A 27872-nucleotide genomic window follows, 5' to 3' on the forward strand; every position below is an offset into this window, starting at 1 on the left:
CGAGTGCAACAATATTAAACTTACCAATATTTTTAAACCAAAATGCATTATTTCACGTTTCTGCATCTGCTGTGTACACGCACGCATGCGCACACTAGTTTGACTTGTGTTTTCTACATCAATGACATTTTGTGCTTTGCAGTTGCACCCAGCTGTAGGCTAAACAATGAGAAACCAGCTAAGCAAATCACAAGCGAGAACATGCTATTAATCACTGTAATTACTTCCTCCCACAACATGCGAGGGCATTGACACTGGCAGCATTTAATGTGTGCAATTACGTTTGTTTGAGACGAAGGCATTATATACTGAACTAATCTGGTTAAGAGAAAGAGGGAGGGAGGGGGGAGAGAGAGAGAGAGAGAGAGAGAGAGGGAGAGCGAGCGAGAGAGCGAGAGAGAGAGACAGAGAGAGAGAGAGAGAGAGAGAGAGAGAGAGAGAGAGCGACCAACGTTCATTCACCCCTGTGAGCCCCCAGAAACACGACATTGTGTTTTCAGCTTCAATTATTGCTTCAGGCACTGTAATTAATATGTATGGATGGACATTTTGCAGACAACAGCACTTTTCAAATGTTATGAGTTAGTTATTTTGCTGTGTAGCCATGGCAACTGGGATCTCCTGCCTCCGATGTAGGCTGCAGAATATCCATCTTCAAACCACATTTTACTGTATTCCCTGTGAATCAGTATCAGGGCAGAAATTTAACAGAAATATGTTTGGTTGTAATTTACAAACATACTCTACACATATATGTGTATATGCAGACATATACATTAGCTGGATGAGTCTGACTGCTGCCACAGCTCGAGTTCAGTGCGTCTGTACGTTTGCTTCGGTGAGGGTATCAGTGATGCCAGAGAGGTATAAGTGATATATTAATCGTGGGATAAATATGAAAACTACACAGCCTAGCTGACTACAATATGAACAATTTATTCAGTGTTTGACAAACTTAATCTAAATAAAACAATTACTTATTACTGCAATATTTACGTACGCGACATTACATCTTTATTTCAGTTAATCGTCATGAACTTTTCCTTGGATGGAATAAGTAAAACCATGCTTCTATGCAAGAAAGAGTTAGAGTTGAGGTGCGTTAAAAATGAGCAAGCAACAAAAATGCACAGGTATTGTATTATATTACTTTATTCATCTTTTGTACAATGTAATTACAATACAAATATGTAGGTTTAAATACAAAAAATCTGTAAATAAAGATTAAAAATAAACTCCACTGTTTTCTGTTACCATCTCTAAACTAGTTTTACAATCAAGTTCATGAGGTCATTTAGTTTGCTTTGTTGCAATAACCTACGTATAATTTAGAGGGCGTGTAAACAAGTACAGTGAAAGAATATATTTTCAGCGAACAATAAAATAGGATCTTGTTTCGTATATTTGGATTTGTTGGGTAGAGAAAAAATGAGATTTGACAGAAAACAAAGCACCTGATAATTGTGAACTTCTCGTCAATGTTTTTTTAAGGCAGCCTATCAAATTGCATCACTGCCTCATTGAAAAATATTTGATAAATTAATCATTTTAAAACAAACAAGGAACATTTTCAATGACTCTTACTACTCCCACTGATTGGGAGCACCTGAAAAAGTCCTCCATTAAAAATAGATCTTCATTATGTCGTTTCGGTTTCTACATAAAATGAGTCTCACTTGTTTGCTAAAGCTTGCTTATCAGACTGTGAATATGGAACATGCTTAAGTTGTAAAAATAAATACTGAAAAAGATTCTTTGCAACACAGGTTTTAAGAGTCGAGTAACATGATTTGGAGATGGAGGCGGCAGACAGTCTGTTTTGTGGCCAAGGTGACAAAAATCTCTCTGTCTTTTGTTTTTCACACACTCTCTTTACCTCATCTTGTCTTAAGTACAATGACAATAAAGGGATTTATATTTCTATTTCTATTTCTTCATCACATTATGTCATGTTTGTTCCTTTATCGTTCTCCATCTCATGCTTTTATTCAACGGCGTTGCCCCGTTCTCTCCGATTGTTGTTCACATACAGTTAACCCTTCCTCCAGTCTCCTCCTCTTCCTTTTACCGGTATCTGTGTTGACACATATCTGTTATCATTATCATTGGCTACTGTGTAGGATATTCTGCAATGCATTGGAACATTTTTGCAACAAAAATGTCCAACAGAGATAAAGTGAAATCCTATTGATTTGTCTGGAAAAAGCAGAAGTGCCCACTGTATGGGTGGGAGCATCATGCCACTATATACACTTGCCAGGCAACATGATACATTTCCTATATGGGTATTTGCTTCCTGGAACATGCCCGGACTCTCTATTGCTGCCCAACCAAATAGATGACCTGTGTGGTCCTGTTTTTTTTTTCCCCTTGTCTTTCTTAAGAGTTCAACAAAAATAAATATATGGGATAAAAATATCTTAAGGAAACACTTCAACATTTTGAATTTAAGTAAATATAACTTGTCAACGTAAAAAAGTACAATAAATAAAATCATTTTGGCAATAAATCACACCTACTGGACAGTGGGTCCTCCTAGGTACAGTGGTTCTAAAAAGTCTACACACCCTTGTTTAAGGGTTTTGTGATATAAAGAAAAAGCATGCACACTCTCCTAGAACTTGGGACGTGTCTGACTTCAGGATTGATTAATACTACAGGTGTCCAACCACATTATCGCAGTTGTTTAGTTTTACTTCCACTCTCGAAAAGATTCTTTTTTTTAAATTGGGTTGTCCAGGTCATGGGTTACATTAAAGGTTGAAAAGGTTTTGCAGGGCTATGTAGACATTTTATATCCACTGTACATACAATCGGTTAACAAGAGCATCATTCTGGTCATCAGTCAAACCAAGAATGATTTTGATTCTTCACAAGGAATTCTTCAGCACAACAAATACTGCCAAAATCAGTCAATGGGATTGGAATGCATCTGAGTCACCTTTGAAAGAAAGCAACCGCTGAGCTTGTCGCTGAGCGACACGGTCAGTGTGTCAAGGGACTTACAACCGGTAAAGAAAGTAACGCCGGAGTGCAGACATGAAAGCGGGAAATGACGCTGAGGTGATGTGGCGGGATTTAGATCATCACATGACCCGTTCGAGATGTGAAAAGCTCCCAGTGGCAGCCCAGCATTCTGTGAAGTTCTCCTTGGAGCCTCAAGAAAGCAACATTATTATGGTGGAGATACTCCATTAGAGAGCTTTTCGTAGGATGCTAGACTGCCACGATGTCTCTGAACCTGCATACGATTCAAAGCAGCGATGCTTGAATTGGCACCAAGCTTTCTCCTTTGTGACTGCGGGGCTTGCACTACCACTTTGCTCCTCAACTTAGAGCTCTATCTCAAAAGTTTTCTGCAAGTTATTTGAAAATGGGTTGGCTGCTGCTGCTGGACTTTTGCTTGCAGGTGCCTGAGCTGCTGGTTTGGTGTTAGTGCTCCCAAGTGCTGCCCATTTGGCCTCAAAACGCTCATCATCTTGGGAATGATTGGTCACAGGAGCGGTCAGCTGGCTCCCTTCTGGTGGCCAGCTACTATTGCTGCCACCATTGCTGCCGCTGTTAGAGTTGCCATTCTGGAGGGCTGCTGCGGCGTTGATGTGTGTCGACACTGTGGGGAGACCATTAATGGCCGTTGAAAGTGGAGGGGTGGAGGGGAATGGTGTTGAAAACCCTCCGGTGGGCACTCCTGAGTAAGGGTGGTGGGTACTGCCTGTTCCAAGGGAGCTCACTTTAGGCCCTCCGACTCCGGAGCCACTGGCCCCTGCGGTGCCAGATGAGCCAGTGGCCGTGCAGAAGACATTGGCCACCATTTGCGATGGCGTGATTCCGACGACGGGTACGCTGACATTTGGATAGGTCATACTGCTGGCTAAGCCCGGCATGTAGGTTTGCATGGGAACAAAAGGCGGCTGGACAGGCTGGCTGGCGAACATGCCCACAGGAGCCGAAGTAGCGTCAAAGGCCAAAGGAAATGGTTGCAAGATGCTTGGGAGGGAGCCTCGAGGCCCTGCCAGTGAGGGCTGCATCATAGGGGCTCCTGACATACTTGGACCAGACATGGTGGGAATGGACATTGAAGGCAAAGACATCGGGGGGCTTGAAATTGGAGGGCCAGGTATGAGAGGGACTGATGATATGGACATAGGTGGAAGGGGCATCGGTGCCTGTGCTGAGATAGCAGAGGGGCCTGCAATGAGGGGTTTCGACATGGTACCAAGCGGCATGGAGAGAGTGGACACCGGGGCCAGACTCGTTATCTGCTGACTCGATGCAGATGGTGGCCCCGGAATGGTGGGGATGGTGGGACCCGGCGGGGGTGTCTGCTGGGATCTGACTGCCTTGGAGACCTCTTCAAGCCATCGTTCGGCCTCTGAGGGTGTACGTTTATGTCCACTCTGCATCACCACGGACACTGGGGGAGGAGACTGGAGAGGAGGATCTGGCTGAACCCAAGAAGACGTAGCTAAAGGGATTAAAGGAGGGAGTTATGGCACTTGTGAAAGTGAATGAGCCAAAAATCTAATACCGGTACGTGTGATTGCTCCTTACCCTGCATTGGCGCTGGGGGAGGAGGCAATGCTGGAGGCACGATGCAGTTTGGCTGACCACTCGCAGACGGGCAAGGGTTGGAGAAAGGGTCCTCTGATGGCTTAGTGAAGGAAGTGTTGATCTGGCTACACAGGTCATTAATGTCTCCCTCACCAGACAAACTCATGTCCACCTCTAGTACTAGCAAGAAATGACCACACAAAAGGGAAGTGGGAGGATGAAAATAAGGAAGAGTGTGGGAGAGATAAACCAGGAGATGAGGAGAATTGCCAGCTAAATAAAACAGTAACAATATTTTTTCACAAAAACATTGCGCCATTTGAAAACTTGTGTGGAATAGTATTCTGATTCACGATTGTTCATATCCTTTAACAAAAATATTCATTTTGCATTGAGTCACAGTAACAGGATGTAATGTGAAATCATAATGAATAGTTTAATTTTCCCCCTTTAGTTTTGTTCATACAGCACATACTTTATAGCTGACATTCCAGTAGGCTTGTCAATAAGCATTGGCAAAGGAGAAGCGAGAAACAAAGGCATTTCTGACCGCCAGCTACATTTTTTTGACTGCAAGAACCTTTCAACACACCAGGGTTCTTGGTCTCAAAGTCGGTCTTGCGTTGCAATGTAGATGGCAAGTCATTGAGGCGAAGTGACAGCTGTCTCTTGAAGGGAGAGTTCTTCTGACTCAGAGCTGGAAATCCCCGAAATGAGCCTTGACGCACCAGTTGCTCGATGGGTGCGTGGCGGCGGGGGATGGCATGAGGCCCACCAGGTTCTGCTGCGCCCTCGGGTGGGGAGGCAGTACCGGGGGGCAGGGCAGCATGAACGGAGGGCTGGTCTGGAGGAACCAGAGTGGAGTCAGAGTCAATACACAGGTACATCCTGTTACCACACCAATAGACGCACCTTAGAAGGTCTAACTTTGATCACCACAAGAAAACATGATAGGCAGCAGCTTGTACCACTTCCCTCACATAACATTGGAATTTGCAAATGCAGAATTTTTGCTTCATGAAAGGCTATTAAATTAAAAAAAACACTAAATAAGAACTAAAATTGAAAAGACATTTCTGTTAACAAAATAAAAGTCGTTTGAGAATTGTAGTTCACTGCACAATCTTTCGTGCCTTCTTTTTATTATCTTGCAATCAACAAATACTCTTTATTAAAAAAAAACAAAGTAATAGTAAAAGTAATAAAAATGGCACTAAAACAAAGCATTTTGGAGAAGAAAACAGTAGTGCCACTGTAAAGCCTCATTAAAACAGTCTAATTTAAAAACTGAAGGTCAAAATGAAAAACAGAAACCTATCCAAAAATATTCTGACCCTGGTTTCGTGTTGAAGGTGCACCTCAATAAATCAGAATTTTATAGAAATACAATTTATTAACAGGGTTATAATAATGTTGGATTTTTCATAAGCGCTGAATTTTGATTTTTAAATACGGTTAGTTTTAAATAAAATTAAAAAAATATATTAGTTTTTGTTTTTTCTTAATGCTTTGTTTTAGTTTAGGTTTCATTAGTTTTATTATGAGTTTGAATGTTTTTTTTTAAAATAGAATTTGTCAAATGCAAGATATAAAAAAGTTCACTAGGTATTGTGTAATAAAATAAACTACAATTCTTCAGTTGGTATGGATGCACAGCACTATAAAAATAAATACATTTAAAATAATCCCCGAAAATTCATAAGCGATGTTACTAGACAAAGATGAAAACAAAAGACATTTTCCCCATAATCAGTTAGTTTTATAAATGTAGGATGTAGTTTCAGTTACTGTAGTTTTATTTGTTTATTTTTTAAAGCAACCCAAAATTCATCATTTTAAGAAATTGGAATTTTACATTAAAACTAAAAAAGAGAGATCAAAATTCTTCTTAAATACCGCATGGATTTGTCACCACATTGTACGTGCATAGACGTCACCTTTGTTCTTTTCCTGCAGTTTGTCATCCCGTTCACTCCCGCTGCCGTGCTGACTGCAAGCAGAGTTGGCGCGGAAGGAACCCTCACGTACAAATGACGTGCGGCTGGCATCAAAAGATGCCGTCACACCGCACTCCTTCTCTCGCCGCTGTTTCCTCTCCAAACAGGCAGCAAAGGCACAGCCGACTGCATGGCTCAGTCTCTCCCCCTGACGCAGCAGAAATCACAACATCTTGAAAAGTCAATGACGCTCCCAAATGTGTTGACTGATCGTTCGATTTCATCCAGTGCAATTCAACTGAGTTGTACTTCCACATGCAATAAAATTGACACAATGAGGATCAGATTGGTTTATAATTACCCCACTTAGATCTCATGTTGTTTAACTTTAAGAGGCCCAGTGGAAAACATCCAATCAGATTACATCTTTTTTTTTCCAAACAAATTGTCCCACTGTGGCATTCAAACAAACAACACAAGGCCATTCAGTTAAGAATACGCACACATGGAGAGTGTGCGGTGGAAAGCCTTATACCGTAGTTTTCAGTTTAGCTTTTTTTCCTATCCGTTTGGGAGCGCTTTTTCCCCAGTTTTTGTGTTAAACATTTCTATTGTTCTATTCCGTTATTTATTTTTAAATAAAGTCTGTTAAATTATCGCTAAGAATACATTACTGATTTCGGGTTCAACCAGTGACCAAAACAGTGTCCTCTTCTTTCTTGGTGCCTATCAATATCAATTACACAAATTGTTACCAGCCCCTGTTTTCGAACGTCAGTTCACAAACATTCCAGAACAGTGTGAGAACTCTGGCAAAGTTTGCACTTGCTCAAAGGCAATCAAATCGGATTGATGGGCATTTTGTGACTCCATCCATCCGTTAGCTCTGCTGCTTGTCCTCATTCGAGTCAGAGCTGTGTTGGAGCCTATTCTAGCTGGCATGATGGACCCTAAATTTGTTGCCAGTGAATAGCACGGCAAGTGTGGACATAAAAGTTCTCTTAATGATGTCTTTGCACCACACATCTTCTGGTTGGGTTGTTTAAAAAAATAAAGCCAATCCTTCATCTTTGTATGCTCCTTCGGGATGCTACACAATTGGAGGGGGCGGGGCGAGATGGGAATTATTTTTGGCTGTTTCATGTTTACTTATCATTTCGAGACACACAACTGTATGAACTGCTTTTTTTTAATCTTTTTTCAGATCACTGGTGATTAACATGCTTCCCCGCTGCTATTATTTCACAGTATTTACAGCTCTCGTGCAGCTAAGAGCGTCCTGCTGACAGCCACATCAACCAAATTAGGATGTCGTGGACCAACCTATAGCTATAGTAAAGGAAATACAGCTACTCGCAGGAAGCATCTGTTATTTTTTTCCCCCATATTAAAAATGTGGGTGTCAATTTCAATTGTGGACAACTTGAAAAATGTTTTTTTAGAGTATTTGAAAACTACAAATGTAATTCAAAACCTTGATTGATTTTTTTTCTTTTGTCAAGGGAGATTTGTAAAAAGTAATAGACTAAAAAAAAAAAAAAACAGGGACAGAGGGACTCAAATAAGCTTGCAGCTCCTCACCGAGTCTTTGAGAGCCATGAAGCAGTGGCACATCCAACGTCTGGTGGTGCCGTCTCTACAGATGTAGGAGAATGCCTTGTCATAATTCCGATCTGGAGCACAGAATGATACTTTCTCTATGGTCTGGTCCACAATCAGGTCCTGGAAAAATGATAAGAACATTTTGACACCACACACAGATCAGTTGCTTCCAATAGTGGGTGCAGACAACAAACTTTGCAGTTGGTATCTTTTGAGCAGAATTTTAATTTAAAGCTGACGGTAATGCAACTGGGGCTCAAGATTGAGTTGGCAGCATATACAGCAGCACGACCAACAAATTTCCTTCCATGGTCTTCAGTTTGGCCAAGATGGGTTGAGAGTCAAGGCCAATGAAGTGTAGACTAAATGGATTTCAATAACTAACCTGCTATTTCCGAGCCATGAAGGCCTTTTCAGTCCTACCTATTAAAGTCGGTAACAACAGACTGTTGACACTGGGCCCTCTTTAAATCTCTGGGATGTTTGCTTCACTCGCCTTTCCTTTTATGAAAGGTTTATTCAGCCTGCCTCAATGTCCAAAGAGGAGACTTGGAGGGGGGTATCGCTTTCTTCGTGTATATTTAGGGCCCCCGAGCTCACCTCTTTGACACTCCAAAAAACAAAAAGGGAAGCACAACACAAGAGCCAAGAGGCAGATGAAAGGGACAAAGGAAGAATGAGAGGCTCACACATGCATCCACTCGCATCCTTTTTTGGCCTCAGAAAACAAAGAAAAGGGTGCAAGAGGAGAACGAGAGAGAGAGGGTGAATGAGGATGAGAGAAGACAAAGTGGATGAAGAGAAGAAAGAATAACGGGCCATTGAGTGAATGCATGGGGGCTGCTGGTACCAAGGTGAAAGGCAGTGCAGAGCAGAGTGTCTTCTTTTCAGGCAACTGACTGTGGTCATGTGACGTCTGCTTTGGATTCAATGTGCAATAAATACTGGATAGCGTCATCCTCTATTGATAGGACACACCTCAGTCAAGTGCAGAAAATACACATTAAAGCCGGTGGCTGATGTAGACAAGGTGGGGTGTGTGCGTGCGTGCGTGTGAGTGTTTGTGTGAACATGTGACTCCGAACAGCAAGGAAAGATACATCATGGTGACACGTGACCATGTCTCATCTATCTACAGGAAAGAATTTGAACGTTGCTTTCTGCTGGTGCATCATGAAGGTCATGTGTCTCACACACACAATCACTGTCGCGAAGTGCATTCAGAGTCTGTATCTCACCACTTTGTCATTTCATTGATTGAGAACGATACAGAGCGTAAAGGTCATGGAGAGCCACAGGAAGACAAAGAAGTGGAATATCATAGTATTTTACACTTTACACCGTCACAAAACACAAAGATAAATGAAATGAAATGAAATCAATTCAACGTTATTTGTATAGAAGCAATCATGCAACGTGCAACACAAAGTACTTTACAATTAAATGAATCTTAAAATAAATTCAAGCGGACAACACAGTTTTGTTAATATTGGTGTTTTGAAAGCTCGCTAGCCTGCACCTCGGAAGCCTTCCTAATTCAAGTTTTTACAAAACAGACCTGAAAATGGAAGAAGACCCGTCACACAAGACTACGCGAAATCACTTCTTTGAGAACACTTTGGATTTTACCGTGGAAGACGATTAGCAGACAGAAAAGTGTTTCATAGTTGTTTCTGCACCCACTGGCAACACGACCAATCTTTTTAACTAGGTTAAGTTCAATCATCATGTGGTTTACGATGATTTTATGATAAACCAAACCAAGAGGACGCCAAATCAGATTACGGCGTCGTCCGCAATCCTTGAAATGCTGTATGCTGCAACCAAATTTTATTTGCCGTAATCATTTTTAAACATTTTCTTGTTTTGTACCAAAAAATGAATGGTCTTTTGAAAAATCGCGATTTCAATTATTACCCAAATAATTATGATGAATATTTTTCTCATAATCAAGCAGTATGGCTGAACGCATGAGACCAGAGTAAGGACAAAGCATCTTTGGGGAGGGGGACATCAAGAAATATTTGGATTAGAGGCTAAGGAGCATAAACAAAAGTGGTATTTTGAAGCCATGCCGGTTGTCGGAGATGTGACGTTGTGTGCGTGTGTGGTCTTCCTACAATGTGAAAAGAAGGAGCCTACGAGGTTTCTCTATTGAACTCACTCCCTCCTTTATCCTCTGCAGCTCTTTCATGTGATCTACTTTCAAAAGAGTCCCCGGTGAATTGCACACACAGAGGGAGGCCTCTCAGTCACCAGACATTCCCCGAGTGCAATTTTACGTCTGAGCTTCTCTTCCCGTTATCCACCTTTGGCTAGCCCATAGCACCACGACGAGCACAGAATGCGAGAAAAGGTTTCTTTTTAACGCTGAGATTTTCACTTCATTTGGTACATCCGCACAATCTAGTGGATTGCAAATACGAGATCAATAATTTTGCCTTTGCGAAGCTATAAATGTTTAGTTTTAATGACAGTCAGAGAGGTGAATAATACGTTTTCTGTAGATTTCAATATGTCATGTCAGAGTCATGTCGTGAAGTAATTAAAACTATCAACAGCTTTCGGGATGATGTGCTACTTCAATACTGTCACACATAACGTCAAAATATACAAACAATGACATTAAAAGATAACTCGCTGACAAGAGTTTATTCAAAGTGAGCATTCGTATCTTTGTAAAGTTAAAATTCTCAATTCAGTTGAAATTAAAGGTGATTTTATGTGATGCAGGTTTTCCTGCCAAGCATGTCACTAAGGTCATGTTGGTTTTCTTTACAATAAAAAAGTACAAAAAGCTAAAACATTTAAGTGAAAAACAGGCTTACCTTTGTTTTATCATCAACCACCCTGAGTCCGTCAGCTGAAACCCACAATACAGCCTTCACTGTCTTTTTCCCACTCTGCAAGGAACACAAAAAAAGAACATGGAAGAGAATGAATGCTGCACAGGAAGGCTATTCATTTACATGTCTCACGTCACCTGATTAATGAACTCATTGTAGCAGTGATGTAATCACATGCTATTGTTAGCATATCAAGGTTCTTGCCATACTAATGATGTAAAGTTACATCACACGGTGTGGGTGGAAGAGTCGAGAGAGGTGGGCCATGTAAAACTGCAGGAAGAAAAAAAATGCTTCTTTTCCACATCTTACGACACACATGCCAACTTATTCAATGTTGGACTTTAAAATGCAAAATTAAATTTAAAGAGAAAAAAAGTGTAATTCTGAATGTGAGAGTCACAGAAACAGAAAGAAAGCATTAAATAATTGTCTTCGAGAGTCCAAGTTATTGCATAATCCCACAGAGAGAAAGAGAGCAGGATAGACAGGAAGCAATTTATGGAAACAGGAGTTAAAGTGGAACCTAAATGAGGAGGTGGGCGAAGGATTTATTAATAACAAGAGACCCTCGAGAGTTTTCACGAAAAGCGGGAGTGCTGGAAAAGAAATAGAAAGCACATAGTACATAGTAATGAACATTTCAAACACACAACTTGGTTGTGTGTGAGCAAAACTAAACTAGAAGACACAACATGACAAGAAAACAACCCAAATCCAGATCCAAATAAGGCACAGCAATTGTGTCTGACATCTGCCTCTATCAAGTGAGTCACGATAGGCGCGCGTCATCATGACAAAGGTTTTCAACACGACACTCGACTAAGAGTCTGTATTTGTGTGTCGGTGTGTGTGCCACCCAGTTTGTGCACCCGTGTGTGTGTGTATGTGAAATACTCACAATTTTAAGCTTTTTCACTGCCTCCTCGCAAACATGCATCCCTCGAGACTCCTCCACCTCCACCAAGCCCAGGTACTGCACATCAAAGTATGCATGTTATTTTTAAATCCGTTTCATTGACGTCAATGCCTGTTGGAATAATCGCTTGGTTCATTGAGGGCGAAGACAAAGATGAAACAGAAATGAGAAAAGCAACAGGCCGGCCCATTCAAGTAAAGTATATTGTGTCGGAGCAAGTCATGATGACAGGGTAGAAAAGAATTATTGTATCATTGCGACTTTATGCGAAGCTTTCAAGGTACACTGAAAAGAGGTTTTGTTGAATTTACTCAATTTTATCTCATCAAATGGTTGCACAAAATAAGGACATCCAGATTTTTTTCAGTAGTCAATTCAACTACTCTTAAAAATGTACATGGATCCAGATCATCTGATTGTGAGAAACCATATGTTTAAAAAAAAAAGCATATTTTTTCAGTGTGCACAAGATTCTAATAGTGACAGGACCGTTCCACCCAGAGGCCAAAAAGCAGCAACAAAAAAAGACTGATGATTTTGTTTGTTGTCCTTCGGAAATATTTAATTTCATTTCCAATATACACTGAACTTTTGGGCAGTTGAATTTAATCAATATTATTTTGTCAAAAGGATGCACAAAAAAAATGAACTATCTGGATCCAGATAATATTTTTAAGCATATGTATAGCCTACTTAATACAAAAAATTGGAATCCAGATGATTTTATTTGGTGCAACCACTTGACAAAATGAAATTCATTAAACAAGCAGAGCAGATGTATGAGGTCTATTATTGCAAGCATGATGTCATTTTATTCAGCAATTGAAAGCATATAACACAGACACATCTACCCAAACAACACACCCAAGAGGTCGTCTTCTATTTAGGTCAGTTCAGGACAAACTAAACTATGCACAATGTTTATCAATAATATTTGTCACTTCAAGGTCACTGCCTGATGTTGTCACTTCCACTTATGTAGTTTCCATGCAGTGCGGGAGTGTGCAGTCAAAACGATATACTGCCATTATGGATCATCAAATTGGATGTGAAAATGCAGCAGTTGTTTTCGTGGGAGTGTTTTAAACAAATATTTGGCCCACTTGTTTATACAACAAGGTTGTCTTTGACAGCAAAAAACAAACTTTTAAAAACAAGTTAAATCACGTTATTGTTTCCCTCTTAACAATGAAAAATCCATTCTGCATTTTCTGTACTGGGGAACATACGCTTAAGAGACTGCATCTCATTTGTAATAAACGGCGCTGTCGAGTGTGCGGCGTTCAAGATAATGATCTTTGTAAGCATTCCAACCACGTGTATGTTCACTGTAACCAGCATTGGCATCACTTCCTTTCTCAAACATCATGTTGGAACGGTGAAAAGCCGCATCAAAACAAGCAGTGGGTGTGCATGTGAGCGGTGTTGTCTGCCGGTTTTTGCAGCTGTACATGAACAGGGATTGTTTTATTAACGTTGTCTATGCGAAACAAGAACTTGCGTATTTTACCCAATTGTTCTTGTGTAAGCTCGCCCCATCTGGTTTCTATGTTCAAGTCTTCTTCATTATGTGCCTCTTTTATCTGATATTGCATGACTCAGTTTGAGCTCATATCTCCTTGAGTCTCTTCATCCCTTTCGCATGTTCCCATCTCACGAACAGTCATATCGTCCAGCCTCCTCAATCCATATCTGAATAGCTGACATTGTTTCTCCAGCTCTTCCCTCCTGTGGAGCGGAGGCAATCAGGCCAAAGGGACCACTTCGTCTTTGTATGCAATCGATTAAACAAAAGGAAAACAGGCATGCGCTTTTCTCATTGGCAAAATAATATGGTCTCTATTTTCCAGTGGTTAGCTGTACAGGGATAAACTGAATAGAATTCAATACAATCCCATTCAATTGTGTAGCGCATTGCAGCTGTAACAAAGTGCTTCATACACAGAGTAAAACACAAAGCAGCAATGATTGAATAAGAAAGACAGGGGAAACACTAAGTTAAAATACAAATTAATGATTGAACAGTCTCAAGTAGCATCCAAAGCCAGAGAATACATATGTGTCTTCAAAGGAGTTTTAAACATGGACAGAGAGGGGGCTTGCCTAACATGTCATGTAAAGTCGTTCCAGAGGGAAGGACCCGCAACAGTAGCATCTGGTCCGCAGAGCTGAGGCATCATGCAGGTGCGTAGGGGTGGAGGAGCTCAGAGTGATAGGCTGGGGCGAGGCCATTTCAAGATTTTAATACAAATAGCACTGGGAACCAGTGAAGAGAGGCCAGAATTGGGGTCATGTGCTCCCTCTTCCGATTTCCGGTTAAAAGGCGAGCAGCAGCATTTTGCACCAACTGGAGACGCTTGAGGGAGGACTGGGTGACTCCAAAGTAAAGTGCATTACAGAGATCGAGCCTAGATGTAAGTAAGGCTCGGATTCCTGTTTCTAAGTACTGCTGCGAAAGAAGCCAGCTGCCCAAAATGAAAGAAGTTCAATCTAACAAAAGCACTGATTTGCCAGTCCAATTTGAAATCGTTGTCCAATTTCATTATATTGATGATGACATTTCAAAATAAATGAATTGCAACCCAGCAGATTTGTTGGTGAACCTCGGGTTACTTTTCAGTCGCAAACTACACAACTAAATAAAACGTTTCACTGAATGAGATGATCACACAGAAGAATGCCTTTCTAAATACGGCAATTCAAAAAGTCTTGCGTTGAGATTAAAATCTGCAGATGTTGCACACAAAGAAAAAAAAGTCAATAAGGAAACGAACCTTCCCCAATGATCATATAATTTGGACCTCAGTCCTGATACGGTGGAACTTTTTCTGCTGTTTCACACAATGTTAATGTTTAATCTGTAATAAATTACAAAGATCGATTTGTGATGACAGGAATTAATAATCTTAGGGGTGACTGTCATAAGTATAATAAAATGCAAAAACGGCTGCTGGCGGAGGCTTACCCGAACTGAGAAGTTGCATTTGCCCTTCCGTACAGCCTCCTCGTCTGCCTGCCACTGATGCGGTCTGCTGGCCTCGGGTACATAGGTGGGCTTCTTCCTCCTCAGGCTCTGACGAAGCTTGTTCATCTCCGGGGTCACGTGCTCCCTGGTACTGTTGCCATAGAGAAAGAAGCTTGTTTATTTTCAGGTTAAAACACGCATGTTTTCAATTTGCACAGAAGAGAAAATGAAAACAGTCCCAAAGACTGAATAATTCTCCATTTCAACTTTTTGGGGTATGAATGAAAGTGGTAAATATTAGAAAACACTTTCATAATGATGCCGAGCAATTCATCAAAATGGAGCATTGGTATCTTCAAAAAAGCAGATTTTTATTCATGCCATGTGTCGGATTGTAAAATTGGTGCAGGTGTGCCTAATAACGTCTAGTGGGTTGAATGAACAGCAAAGCTCGTAGTAAATACTTTCATCATTCAGACGGTGCGCATCCTAATCGTCACAAACACTAGGCTATAAATACTATTGTGTCTGTGCTGTCTAATCAGAGCATTCAACCTCTCTGCGATGCTAATTTGCCTGCACAATGAAACATGGCACCAAACGTAGGCTGCTTTAAAAGGATAATTACTGTTTTCATCCCCCCACAGTAACATTTGCCACAGGAGAGGAGTTGAGTTGCATTGGAAACATTTGCCTAAAGCTCAAAACACAGTTGCAGTATTAATGCAAATTGGTTACATTGCTGCTATGTCCGTTTTTTTTTTCTGTAACACCGCCATGAGAGAGTGCGCTGTCAGGTCGCACAGTAGGCTGCAGGTGTCTGACAAAAATGTTCAAGTCTCACTATGATGAAAAGTTGATCAATTTAATCAGCTTGTCACAGAGAAGCTCAAGATTGTCATCCACCCATGCAGCCATCTGTCGCTTCATTCATCTTAAAGCCAGAGTTCAAAGGAGCAAATGTTTTCTTACCGTCCGGTTGCCCCAGAAAACGGCATGCTGGCTACAACGGGGTGTGAAATTACACATCCTCGACACTGAAGGCATATAATGTCCATAGTGTAAGCATAAAATCGAGAGACTGAAGAGAAGAGAAAGCTCCATCTGCTCCACACGGAGGTCAGGGTGTGCATTCAAATATATATGCACACTCAGACTCATCACTTCTAATAATCACTGCTGCAGTCGTGGTAATGACTGGCGTGCCGGAAGCGTGCGTAAATTTACACTCGTTCTCAACTCACAGGCGTGTGTGTAATGTGGATTACTGATATGTGATGGCTGCAAAACAGCTTGAGTGGCATTACTCATTCCTGGCATGTGAGACATGCGCTGCCTGGTGCCAAGAATGGACACACAAAGACCTGCACACCCTCAGAGTGCACACGTGCTGTAGCTTGTGCCATTCATTTCTGGGAACACTACCAAGCGAGTGGGGTGAAACAGAAAGGAGGCGCTAGCTGGGAAGATCCCACCGAAGTGCCCCCCATATTAGGCCAGTGGGAGAAGATGAGCAGTGGTGAAATGATTACATTCGAATGAACACTAAACTTTAGAGAGGCGGACTAGGAGTAACAAGAAGCTACAACAGAAGGAGAGCGTGTGACGAAAACAAGGGAAGGTGGGTTGTCGCCTTCTTCATCTTTGAAGTTGTCGACAGTCATTTGAAATAATGACGTGAGCAAGCATTGATCAATAAAGGCAAGACAAAGAGGCATTCAAGCAAAGACAACTCTCACTATTCGATCAATACTCTCAAAAGTCAATCAAATATTTGATTTTTTTTGTTTCAACATATTTTGGGTACCAAATTCTGGGTAAGCTAAAGTGTTTAAAGTAAATAGGACCTTCGTTGGACAGTACAGCTGTACAGGAGTTAAAGAAAATCACATTCATTTTTCCGAGCATCACGTTGCAAAATGAGGAACAACGCTGTAGTAAACAGCCTTTAAGAGAGAGTCGCTGGAGACCCAACGGGGCGGAGACATTACTGAGCACGCCATCGTCTAAACACTTTCCATAGTTGTGACCTCACCCAGTCAACAAGAACCATATGCACGACTTTTTGAAGCAGCGAAAGAACCTACGTTGAAGCGTGAATCAATAAAAAGGTCCAAACGAAGACCATTGTGGTCATAAAGCCATCAGCACCTCAGAGTAGACTACACAAACCGGTGGCACGGTGCCAAAAGAAAACATTAATTTCCCGTCCAAACATCTGCAAAACATTAGACCGCACTACCTACACCGACATGTGATATTTTGGAAAATCTGAAATCTCTCATCGCTCACAAACCTCACAACAGCCAAAAAAAAAACTAAAAAAAAACAAAACTTTAGACAACATAGAAAGACAATTGAAATTTTCAGTCCAACATTTTGTGATCCTGTTCACGGTCACAGCAGCGGCTTGATCTTATTCCAGTTGACAACCATGACTTGTCCCCAGTCAGTCTCCGAGCGACCGAAGAGCACACTAAGTGGAAATTCAATTGATTTCTTCTCACAATCATTATACATACACTGAATGTACTTGTGTGTGTGTGTGTGTGCATTTTTTTCTGTTTTTGTATAATCTGTGCTAAGGCAGCATGACCTCATGTCTTCCCAGCTGTGTTTAGTGGTCACCAGATGGGATCTGATTGATATCTTTGGCTGGGCTCCCTTCTCTTTCTCGCTCACACGCACGCATACGCACACTGCATTTCTCCATAATCCAGATGTTTTCTGTTCAACAGCAGCTCCAAAATTCTGGCAAAATGGAACATACTAGTCCCTCACACTTCTTTTAAACCACATGTCAGTGAAAAGCACCTCATATGGGAAGCAGGAAGGAAGAGACACATGCATTGTGTGTCTGTTTGTCCGTGAATGCGTGTGGGTGTTAAATTGAGGATGACTCAGAATAGAAATATGTAAATATTCTATCTTTTTTTTTATTTGATGCCTGCGACACGTTGCGACAAGACTTGGAAAGTGAAGGAATGCTAAAAAAAAACATGTTTGGAACATTGAGGACGTGAGCAGTTTAATTGGAAACAGGTGAGTATAAGAAGGAGCATCCCAAAAGGTTGACCCTGTGAGGATGGGATGAGGGCCAAGTCGGTCAATTCTCAAGTCTTTCGGTTCCAAGGCAAAGTCAATTCTCAAGTCCGTGATTACGAGTGCAAGTCAAAAGCGAAAACAAACGGCAGCGCTGCAGCAGCCTGTTGCGCCGAGTTTGCCATACTGGTGATTGTTTGTGTGTGCATTGTATTGATTTTTGGAATGTCATCATCTGTGGGCCATAATATTATCAAAACAATCTGGATAAAACTTTGCGCATGTGAAGGCGTGTCCAATGTTGAAAGGAACATGAAGGTTTTGCAGCAACATATCATCGCTGTCCTGTGAAGAACACTCTATTTTTGTCAGATATTTTGTTTTTACGCGAATGGAGTTTCTGCATTTTTTAATTTTTTAAAAATTACAAAATTGAACATAAATATTTTTCACAGGACAACGACGATATGCTACCATACAAGCAACTTCTTTTTCAGGGACGCCCCAGTTTATTTTAAGCACGACAATGCCAAACACACATTTTGCATGTGTTCCAACAGTGTGGCTTTATAGTAAGAGTGCGGGAACCAGACTAGCCTGCCTGCAGTCCAGACTTGTCTCTCATTGAAAATGTGTGGCGCATTATTAAGCTTACAAAACAACAACAGAGACCTTGAATTGTTGAACAGCTTAAGCGCTACATCAAGCAAGAATGTGAAAAAAAAATAATCACCTATAAAGTTACAACAATTAGTGTCGTCAGTTACAAAGAAAAGGTGATGTAACGGTGGTAAAAATGCCCATCAAGCCTTTTAAGAATCTGTCGTAGGCATCAAATTCAAAATGAGTTAATATTTGAAAGCATCCTCAAAAAAATAAAGTTTATCTATTTGAAAATTAAATATCTTGTCTTTGTAGTGTACTCAATTCAATGGAACACACTACACAGACTAATAATTATTTTAGAGGCATATTTTTTGTATGTGAACTTCTGACTTTGAAGAAAGTAATGAAAAATTGTCTCGAGAAAATCCTTTGCTCATTGTTCTGACAATAATTATGCTCATCTAATTGACCTAGAACGTGAAAGGTTTTGCCTAATTTAATCCCAAAAAGTGTATGTGTCTTTTTATATAGCACACAAAGCTTCTGGTCACCACTGACTCCAATTGCCTCCCTGTCCACCCATGAAGGGATGCAAACACTATAACAAAATGAGGCAATAATAAATGCATCCCGGACCCTAAACAAGAAACCCACAAAGAGTCCCAAAGTAATCAAAAGCATAAACGCTGAACATGTAATTTGAACAAATAAGCATAACAAAAAAAAAACCCAGCAGTTACTAAAACATCCCAAAAATGCATATTCATCAGAATTTGGCTTCTCTTCTGGGAAAAAAAATAAAAGCACAAACATGTCATGCACAAATACTGTGTTTTGCCGATTAATATATTTTCGGGGATAACCTAAAAAAATTGTATGAGGTTCTCCAACTTGTATAAAATGAACAGACCTTAAGCAAAGACAGGCATAACATTCACTCACTCTTGCAAACGCATGTGCGTGCACGCACACACACACATACACACACACACCCCCCGCACACCAACGCACCCCCACACACATACACTTGACCTAGTTTCTGGGGCCAGCAGACTTCAACTGACACTGAGTAACCCGGATAAGGACACCAGAATTCATGCAAAGTCTCTGGTCCTTCATCCTTCCATCCATCCATCTATCTATCTCCCCCTGTTTGTCTCTTACACTCTTTCTCATACAAACACACTTTTAGCAGGTGGATTCAAAATAATAACACATTTAAAAAAGAAAGAGCATGACCATGTTGAGATAAACGGTCTGTGTTTAGATTGACATCTGACCCAGGACATGGTGGACTCATTCATTGCACGTGCATGTGTGTGTGGGGAGGGGGGGGGGGGGGGGCTGCGTGGGGATGTGTGGGGGTGTGTGTGAGAGAGAAAGAGAGAGAATTTTCAGGCTACGTGCTCCTCATAGTCAGATCAGCATATCTTACGGGAAATAACGGTTCTGTATTAGCAAGGCCAACAGAAAGATTTATTGCACAAATCCATCAAGTGCACATGTGGTAGAAGACAGCCAAAACATTGTTGCACTAAAAAGCACACTGAAATTCATTTTGTTGTTTTGATTTTGAAAACGTTTAGTCTGAAACCCTGAAAATTGACAAATAATGCAAAGACTGAATTGAAGCATGCAGTCAACAAATCATCCAAGTCAAATTCAATGCGAAGTAAATGACTGGCTTTTAACAGTACTGGCTTAGCGTTAAAATCCTTGAATATAATTCAGTCCCAAGTAGGACAGTGCGCTAAAAACCATATCACAACACAAAGCGGGCTCTGTAATCGTCAGCCGCTGAAAGAGCCAGACAGCCGTGTCACTCTGAACATTTCCAGGTCAATATCATCACTGCACAGTCCCACAAATCACTCAGTCGCAATCCCCAATTGCTCTCTAGAAACAACACAATGAGATCAGGGGAGTGTACTACAGTAGGTGTGTGCGTGTACTGCTGACTGATGGAAATTGACAGCTGAAGCAGAGCCATGTGCCTGACCATCAGCTTGGCCCCCACTGTGAGTGCTGTCGTTGTCATTCTCCATCGTGCTCTCTATGTCTCTCTTGCGCGCGCACGCATATCGAGCGGAGCGTCCTTCGTCGCTGCATTCAATATCATGTTTCACAGGAGTTATTGCCTACGGTAAGGTATTAAAGAAAGCTCATTAGCAGGTGGTCATCTTGCATAATAAGCTTTAAATCTTCTCTTCGTGACTAAAGCTGCAATGCATTTTGGGAATGTGGATTGCCATCACATTACACTTGGTTGGGTGTCATAACAACCGGCCATCTAGAACATGTTTCTTTTTCCCCAGAACACTTTCTGCATTACATAACACCAGTTATTTTATTGTAATCTACTTTTCATTCAACTTTCTCGTGGCACGAGTGTAAATGCAAAGAATAAAGAGAAAACAGTAAAGCAGTCAATAAAAACAGAAGGAGGGAATGAAATCTATAATTAGTCTGAAATAAATTCACAATTGAGTGTGATTCCAGTTTCATTGATTTTTTTCTTTTTAAGACACATTAAATCACAAACAGTCAGACATGTTTTACACATTCAAGACCCAAAAAAGACAGTAAAACTTAAACGCCACTGCTTTTGCTCTTGTAACTCTTACGTCGGCATAAAAACGGGAGCAAAGATTTGTCGTTGCTACTAATGAAGTGGGGATGAAAATAAGATCATTTTAGATAAATAAATCAGCATCTATCAACCAAAGAAGGAAATTACTCTTTAAACTCTATTGTGTTTGATCCTTTCTATAAAAAAGACTTTTTGGAGAAAAAAAAATCTCAAGAACGAGGTTTACAGTCTTGCGCATGCATAAATGGGCTTAAAGTAAGTCAGGTGCGTGTTGAAAGATGTTACGGAACACTATTAGACACATGCTGAATATCAATAAAAATTGCGCTCAATATAATATCAATACATTTCTGCAAGCTGTCGGCAGAGGCGATTATATTTCAGCCACAATTACAAGCCCCTAAGAAGACTTGTGGAGTAGAAAAGTGTGTTTTAAATGCACAAGAACCACCAATGAAAAAGTGCAAGCATGGAAACTTCTTGAAAATAAATGACAAGTCGCCTCAGTGCAACTCGTGCAAAAATATTAGATTCCGCTTACTAATGCGATCAAACACCTTCAGATGGACACGAGGCGTAGGGATGAAAGACTTGCTTACTTGCTTTAATCTTTCTATTGACCAGTTTATTTTACTTTTTCATAGTTGCGTCGACCTTTTATTAAAGGTTAAGGATTATATGGTAAAATAAAATAAAACAAAATAAATTGAGCTTTTTTTTCATCAGGTTGTTATTTTCAATAGTAAAAAAGAACATATGTATCGATATCGACCAATATGAAATACTATACTTATATTGTGATATACTTTTCAGCCATATTGTCCAGCCGTAATGATTATATATAGCATCATCCTTCTCCGGCCTTAACACTCCACTTTGACACTGCCCCTCCTGCCATTGTTTAATTTCCAACCCACTTGAGCAGAGCCCGGGAGTGTGTGTACGTGTGAGTGTGCTCTTGCTGTTGACTCACATTAGTCTTTCCCAATGAGTTCGAAATGGTGTTCTGTAGACGACACATTAAACGGCTGATGGAAAACAAGGTATTGTCATACATGTTTTTCTGTATTGTGTTTGCTCCTCAAAAGAGAGATGGCAAAATAATGTCCAGTAACAATCCAGCATCGGCTGTGCTTGCTCTTGGAACAGCAGTAAGAGCGTGTAACAGATCAAGCCAGCCCAATGTGTGCTGACATTCATGAGTTACATGCGTTTATTGTCTGTGTGCATGCAGGTGCTGTAAAAGTGACGTAAATGGATGTAGTGTTGAAGCTAATCCAAAGACATTGTGCAGCCAAGCATGAAGGGGAGAAGTGGAGTCGATAGGCTCCACTCGCATGTTGTCATGCGGTGGTCGCACATTGTATTTTCTCTCCTGATTGCAGATCATGGACCAGCCTGTAACCCCTAAAAGGTTCTCTGATATCATACAAAAATTCAGAATAGACACACAGTATATCAATAATTTTCCTTTTACTTTTCATTTTCCAATCTTGAATCCTTCATTTCTTTATGTTAATTGTTTTCAACTTTACATCAGTGTTTAAGTACACATACTCATTATTGACTGAATGAAAGTTCAATCCAGTCTAATATTTAGATCTGGAAAAGCGCCTCGTTACAGCTCCAGCTGTTGTGAAATGCGCTATATAAATAAAGCTGTATTGTATTGTATGCATGCATATAGTAGATAACATGCATCAATTACGTTTTTCATTTTTACAATTTCAGTTAAAAATATAAAATACATATAAAAATATAATTTTCAGTTAAAAATATAACAGTTAAAAATATAAAATAAACATGAAAAAAATGTATTTTAAATTCCATATTGTGGGACATGATATCTTACACTGTACATTTAAAAAATGGTGCAAACAATTCTATTTGATTTCTTATGTAAGCGTCGGCAATGGAGGGGGGTCCATACAAAAGGCTCTAGATGGGTTGGATGCGTCCAAGTGCACAATGCAGCTTCATGAAAACAATTTGTTTGATGAAAAACTTCCACCAAACACCCGTTAGATGAAGGAGACCAAAGTTAGTGATCCCAAATTACAGTCACAATAGAGGCTGGCCTGTTATTGCAAGATCACACCCACCAAGATGCAAGCTGCTGAATAAGCCTCAGCCTCAACAACGTATGAGACTGAAAGACAATGGAAACGTGTTAGGAAAACTCAAATAAGTCAAGAAGAGGAGTGGCTGTTTAATATACAAGGATGTTATTGCAGTAATTCATGGCGGTAACAGCCGAGATGTCCCTCATTCTCATTCCTGGTCTAGGAAACATGTTTTTTTCCAATCATCTTTTTCCACCAATTACGCATACTGTCGCGCTCACACTCAATCATGCCGAATGAGCCACTGACCTCCAGAATGCCGAAATGAACATTAGTGACCGAGCAACATTCACTTAATCCCAGACTGTCACTCATAAGACAGTCCGTTACACGAACTACCGCTTTACAAACAAGTTGCTTGATCGGAGGAGTCGGAAACAACAGTAACAGACTCACGATTTGTGTCTTGTATAGTATGGAAGTGAAATAATGGAGTGAATTGAAATTTTCTCCACTTTATGCCACAATCATGTCACACTAATGACTTTTGAATGAACATCTGTGGGATAAATTGCAACACACGAAATAGGAAGAATAGTCCTGAACTAAAATAGGAATTCCTCGTGTAAGGCAGAGCTGGGTAGTTTGTCCCGGGGGTGGAACGGTCTCCGGGCGTCCATTTTGACAAATTTTAAAAAAGGTTTCAATTAATCACGGATGTAGATTTTTGTCCGGCCCATGAATCGGGGTTGTGGGCCGACAATTTCTATGAGTAAGACCGGAGGGTCAAGGCCGGAAGGCTAGCCAGATCGCGGCCAGAGGGCCAGAGGACTGACCGGCAAAAATGGGTCAAGTGCCCAGCTCTGGTGTATGATAAGCAAAAAAAGAAAAAAAAAAAAAGAAAAGAAAAAGGAAACTCGTCTGCAGCCTTCGCACATACAAGGAGAATGTCATGTCCACCCAGATGACATCAGGTGCTACCTCATCGTTTTGGCAGGTCTGCATTTTTGGGAAAACATCTGCACTGATGCAAAGCTTTCCACATTAACACAATGTTTGGCATTTAAAAAGTCTTAACATCTCTCCAACAACCAAACTATACATCAATATCTCAAGTTTTTATTTTCTGCCACCATTTATTTAGCCAAGTTTTAGTATCCGCTAGTCAGGATATATACACAGCCTCTGCTCTCTCTTCATCTTCACTTTTTTTCTTCCTTTTCAAATCCAACTTTCACACCCTTCCTCTCATGTCTGTCCTGTTGTGTTTGCAGCTCTCGCTTTTCTTCATTTGTCCTCATTTCACACATTACGTTTTCTCACTCTGCGCCTTGTTCTTTCTGTATTTCACAAAACACATTAGAGCTGTTTCTCTCTGCTGCTTTGTTCCGAGGCCAGAGAGAAAGAGGAGGAAAGAGTCTTGAAACTCCCGGGAATTAAGCAAATCCTCCAGGCTACATGACATGATTGAAAACATACCTTCTGCTGCGGAAGAGGTACGCTTGCCAAATGCTCATGCACCTCTATATGGGCAAAACATAAAAATGCATTCATATAACACAGAAAGGATTTGCAGAAATATAGCACGTTTAATCTCTTCCATAAGGGCATGTGGTTGTTGCATCTGCTAAGGCTATTATCTACGATGAGCCCCGTGGACACAGGCTAGACGAGACCTATTATCACTTTGGCAGAGGTTGAAAAGCGACTGTCGCCAATAACACAACAGCCACCAGGAAAAATGTAGCATTTGCTCTTGACCGCTATCGAGCTCAGAGAAATGGAATGTAGTAGTGATTACTAGCGCACCAGTGACCCAGTTTGGAGTCAGAACATACACAGTATGTCAAATCAAATCAAGAAATGCAGTAAAATATTACGCATAAAGTGATGATACCGTGCAGTTCCTGCACAAACCCGACGACAACATCCGTACCCTCTCTGACTCACCTGGATTCGATGGCATCCCCCATCTCACAAGAAGTCATCGTAGACGGAGAAGATCGCAGCTGTGACAAGCCGAGGTTTTGAGACGAGTGGCTGTGGCGGCGACAGCGGCGCAAGGAAAAGATGAGCGCAGGAGAGAGTGCGCAATGATATCGCCACTCAGACTGAGGAGCTGGGATGAGAGCGAATGCAGAGCCACAGAGAACCACACCTCTTCTTAAGAGATTAACTTGGTAAAGGAGTCTTCACACACACATACAGATACAAGCGAGCACGATGAGGAGTGCCCACGATCCACATGAGCGTCTGTTGGGCAGTTGTAGAGAAACAAACAAATACTGCACAAGCGTGCATGCTCACAGCTGTGCTATAAATAAATAATAAATCAATGTCTGCCCCAAATCCTGGGAGTGGAGAAATACTGGAGAGGCAAGATAAAAAAAAAGAGAAATAAGAGAAGGGGAGTGATAGTTAAGCGAGTGATGGCGGGTGCTGACAGTTTTCTGCACTCCATCAGAGCTCTTGGCGCACTGGTCAAGAGTGCACTAGGAGAGAGGGTGAGATGAGGGGCTGGCTCTTGAGTGTAACAGCTGGAGGTGGAACTGCACCCGGTCGAGCAAGTCAAAGTAATACGAAAAGTAAAAGCATCGCCTCCTCTAAAATGACCCAAAAGGATTCATTCATTCAATCTAGACTTAAAGGGACCATATCACGCTAAACTAACCTTTGTGAGCTTTTAGCCATGTTCAAGTGATAATTCCTCACCAAAAACATCTCCAAAGTGGTGTTTTCCTCCATTCACACACCTCTCTGAGCATTCCTGGTCATTCCTGCTCTCCAAGCAACAGCTCCCCCCAATCCAAGAAAACAACTGGGTCTTCTACATCACAAAGTGAGGAGCCAACTCCAAACCGCCCCTGGAGGCTAAACACACGCCCACTTTCTCAGAGGGCCACTAGTGAAATACTTAAATTTTTCCATCCGAGTTGGGGAACCACTGGGTTCCATTGACTTAAATGAGAGGTCGCCAGCCACCAGAGCGGAGCCGATTCTTTACTGTGGAACGCTTAAAATAGTGTTTGTATGCCCAATTTAAGTATCTACAATTCAACAACAGTTTGTTGTTTTTCTTGTCGCGGGAAAATTTTGAAGATGTTCAAAATTCCCTTGCAACAAGAAAAGAATGTCTAGAGACTGCTTGGCGAACATTTGTTTCCTCGCAAATGTGTGCCGCTCAGTGGAATAGGGGCTTAAATTAGGCCCTCCATAACGCACATGCAACTGCATTTATATGAAATATTGGCAGTTGGCAAAGCGATTATGTATATTACCAGGATCTTCTCTTGATATTTTCAATTTGAAACTCACTGAGGTGTTTAGTCATTCAAGTGATAAAAAAAATAAAATGCAAAATTTCATTGGGGCTTTAATAATGATTTATTAAACCCAAACGACTACCAAAAAAAAAACCTGACTTTCTTAATATAATGCATAGTAATTGTCATCTCTGTAATTATGAAGCCCGGTAAAATAACAATGGATACAGCCACAATAATAGCAAACATTAAAAAAAATTTGATCATTAAATAATATATGGACGTCTCATAAATGATATGAGTGATCACTTGCCTGTCTTTGCAATTATCATATTGATAAAATAAAAATATTGTGATAAAATAACTAATTTAATAATTATTTGATTCAATACGGTAGTAAAGTACCAAAGGAACTTCCCGAGCTTGCTCTGTAGCTCTGGAATATGAACTATATGTTCTATTTCACTTCCACCCTATTTCTGGACAGAAACTATCAATTTCAGGACAGTAATCCAGTATCTGCTGGCCGTGAGCTGTTCCAAAGTTTAGCTTGCAACAGTTATCCAGTATCAGTTGCATGATGATATTTTCCCGAGGTAGAATCACGAGATACTTCAGATGGTGGAATGCAGAAGCTTTTTTCAGACATCCATTCAAAGAGTAATTGTCAAATAGTTATCACACATTTGCTTTATTTAAATATCTTCTTGGAATGATATTGCTCTCAAGTAAGAATTTTTGTTTTCATAAGTATTATACACAATTGCTGGTAAGAAGATAGAAGATAGGAGGGTGGAGGCCTAAATTTCCCTTATCTGTTTCATACAGTGAAGTGCTTTGATGTTATGTTGTTTAAAAGTTTGAAATATTCTGCTGAGTAATGCTTTGACGCATTTTTAATCACATGCATAAAGTAATCTTCCAGGAACATGCAGACAAATAGAGAAAAAAAATTCACGTGTCTTCTGCTGCTCGCTTTGATAACCCCACCTCTTTAGGTTGAAGACACATACATAATAGGCACTTCTGGAAATCAATAAAGGAAGGAAACGGAGCGGTGGTTTCAGAACTCAGAAATAAGCAATGACACTAACTCTCGTCGTTCTCCTTGCATGCCAAAATTGGAGCATCTTCCTCTTCTTTGATGGCGTGTTTCTGAAATGTCCAATTGGTGAACCTGACACCCATTGAAGGTGAGCAATCCATCCTCTAAGGTTGGATCAAGCTGGTACAGTTTGCTTGGTCTTGATAGATTGTCTGTTTTCTGATTATTTCAGTACTTCTTCAAACTTTTTTCCTTCCTTGGCGACTTCAACCATGAACTTTATGAAATCGTTGTACTTTCGATTTTTGTCCATTTTTAGCCTTAGATGCCTTGCTCTGATTTAGCAAGGTGTTTAAAATTTGGGAATGGGGGACGTGCTTTGCGAAGGCTCGCGACGGTTCCAGATGTCCATTCACATTCTGAATGACGTTCCCCTATGGCTG

The 27872-nt window shown here is 40.7% G+C and overlaps 1 protein-coding gene across 7 annotated transcripts in view; it reads right to left on the bottom strand.

The window, feature by feature from the left end:
* Positions 1-1134: 1134 nt before the first annotated feature.
* numbl (NUMB like endocytic adaptor protein) overlaps positions 1135-27872 on the bottom strand; it is a 66329-nt gene continuing 39591 nt past the window's right edge. For 4 of the 7 annotated variants that reach the window (XM_088300273.1, XM_088300269.1, XM_088300272.1 and 1 more), the window contains exons 2-9: positions 14821-14971; positions 11838-11912; positions 10919-10993; positions 8070-8210; positions 6489-6696; positions 5144-5395; positions 4552-4731; positions 1135-4465 (exon numbers count right to left, since the gene is read on the bottom strand). In XM_088300273.1, the coding sequence (XP_088156399.1) occupies positions 3333-4465; positions 4552-4731; positions 5144-5395; positions 6489-6696; positions 8070-8210; positions 10919-10993; positions 11838-11912; positions 14821-14946 (2190 nt within the window). In that variant the 5' untranslated portion in view covers positions 14947-14971 and the 3' untranslated portion in view covers positions 1135-3332. Of the gene's footprint in view, positions 4466-4551; positions 4732-5143; positions 5396-6488; positions 6697-8069; positions 8211-10918; positions 10994-11837; positions 11913-14820; positions 14972-15792; positions 15954-25071; positions 25422-27872 lie in introns of those variants that run through there. The other 3 variants (XM_088300271.1, XM_088300275.1, XM_088300270.1) reach the window with 3 other exon arrangements.

The sequence above is a fragment of the Idiotropiscis lumnitzeri genome, chromosome 7 (assembly GCF_059441095.1).
Source record: "Idiotropiscis lumnitzeri isolate Australia: NSW breed Sydney's pygmy pipehorse chromosome 7, RoL_Ilum_1.0, whole genome shotgun sequence".
In the NCBI taxonomy this organism is placed as follows: Eukaryota; Metazoa; Chordata; class Actinopteri; order Syngnathiformes; family Syngnathidae; genus Idiotropiscis; species Idiotropiscis lumnitzeri.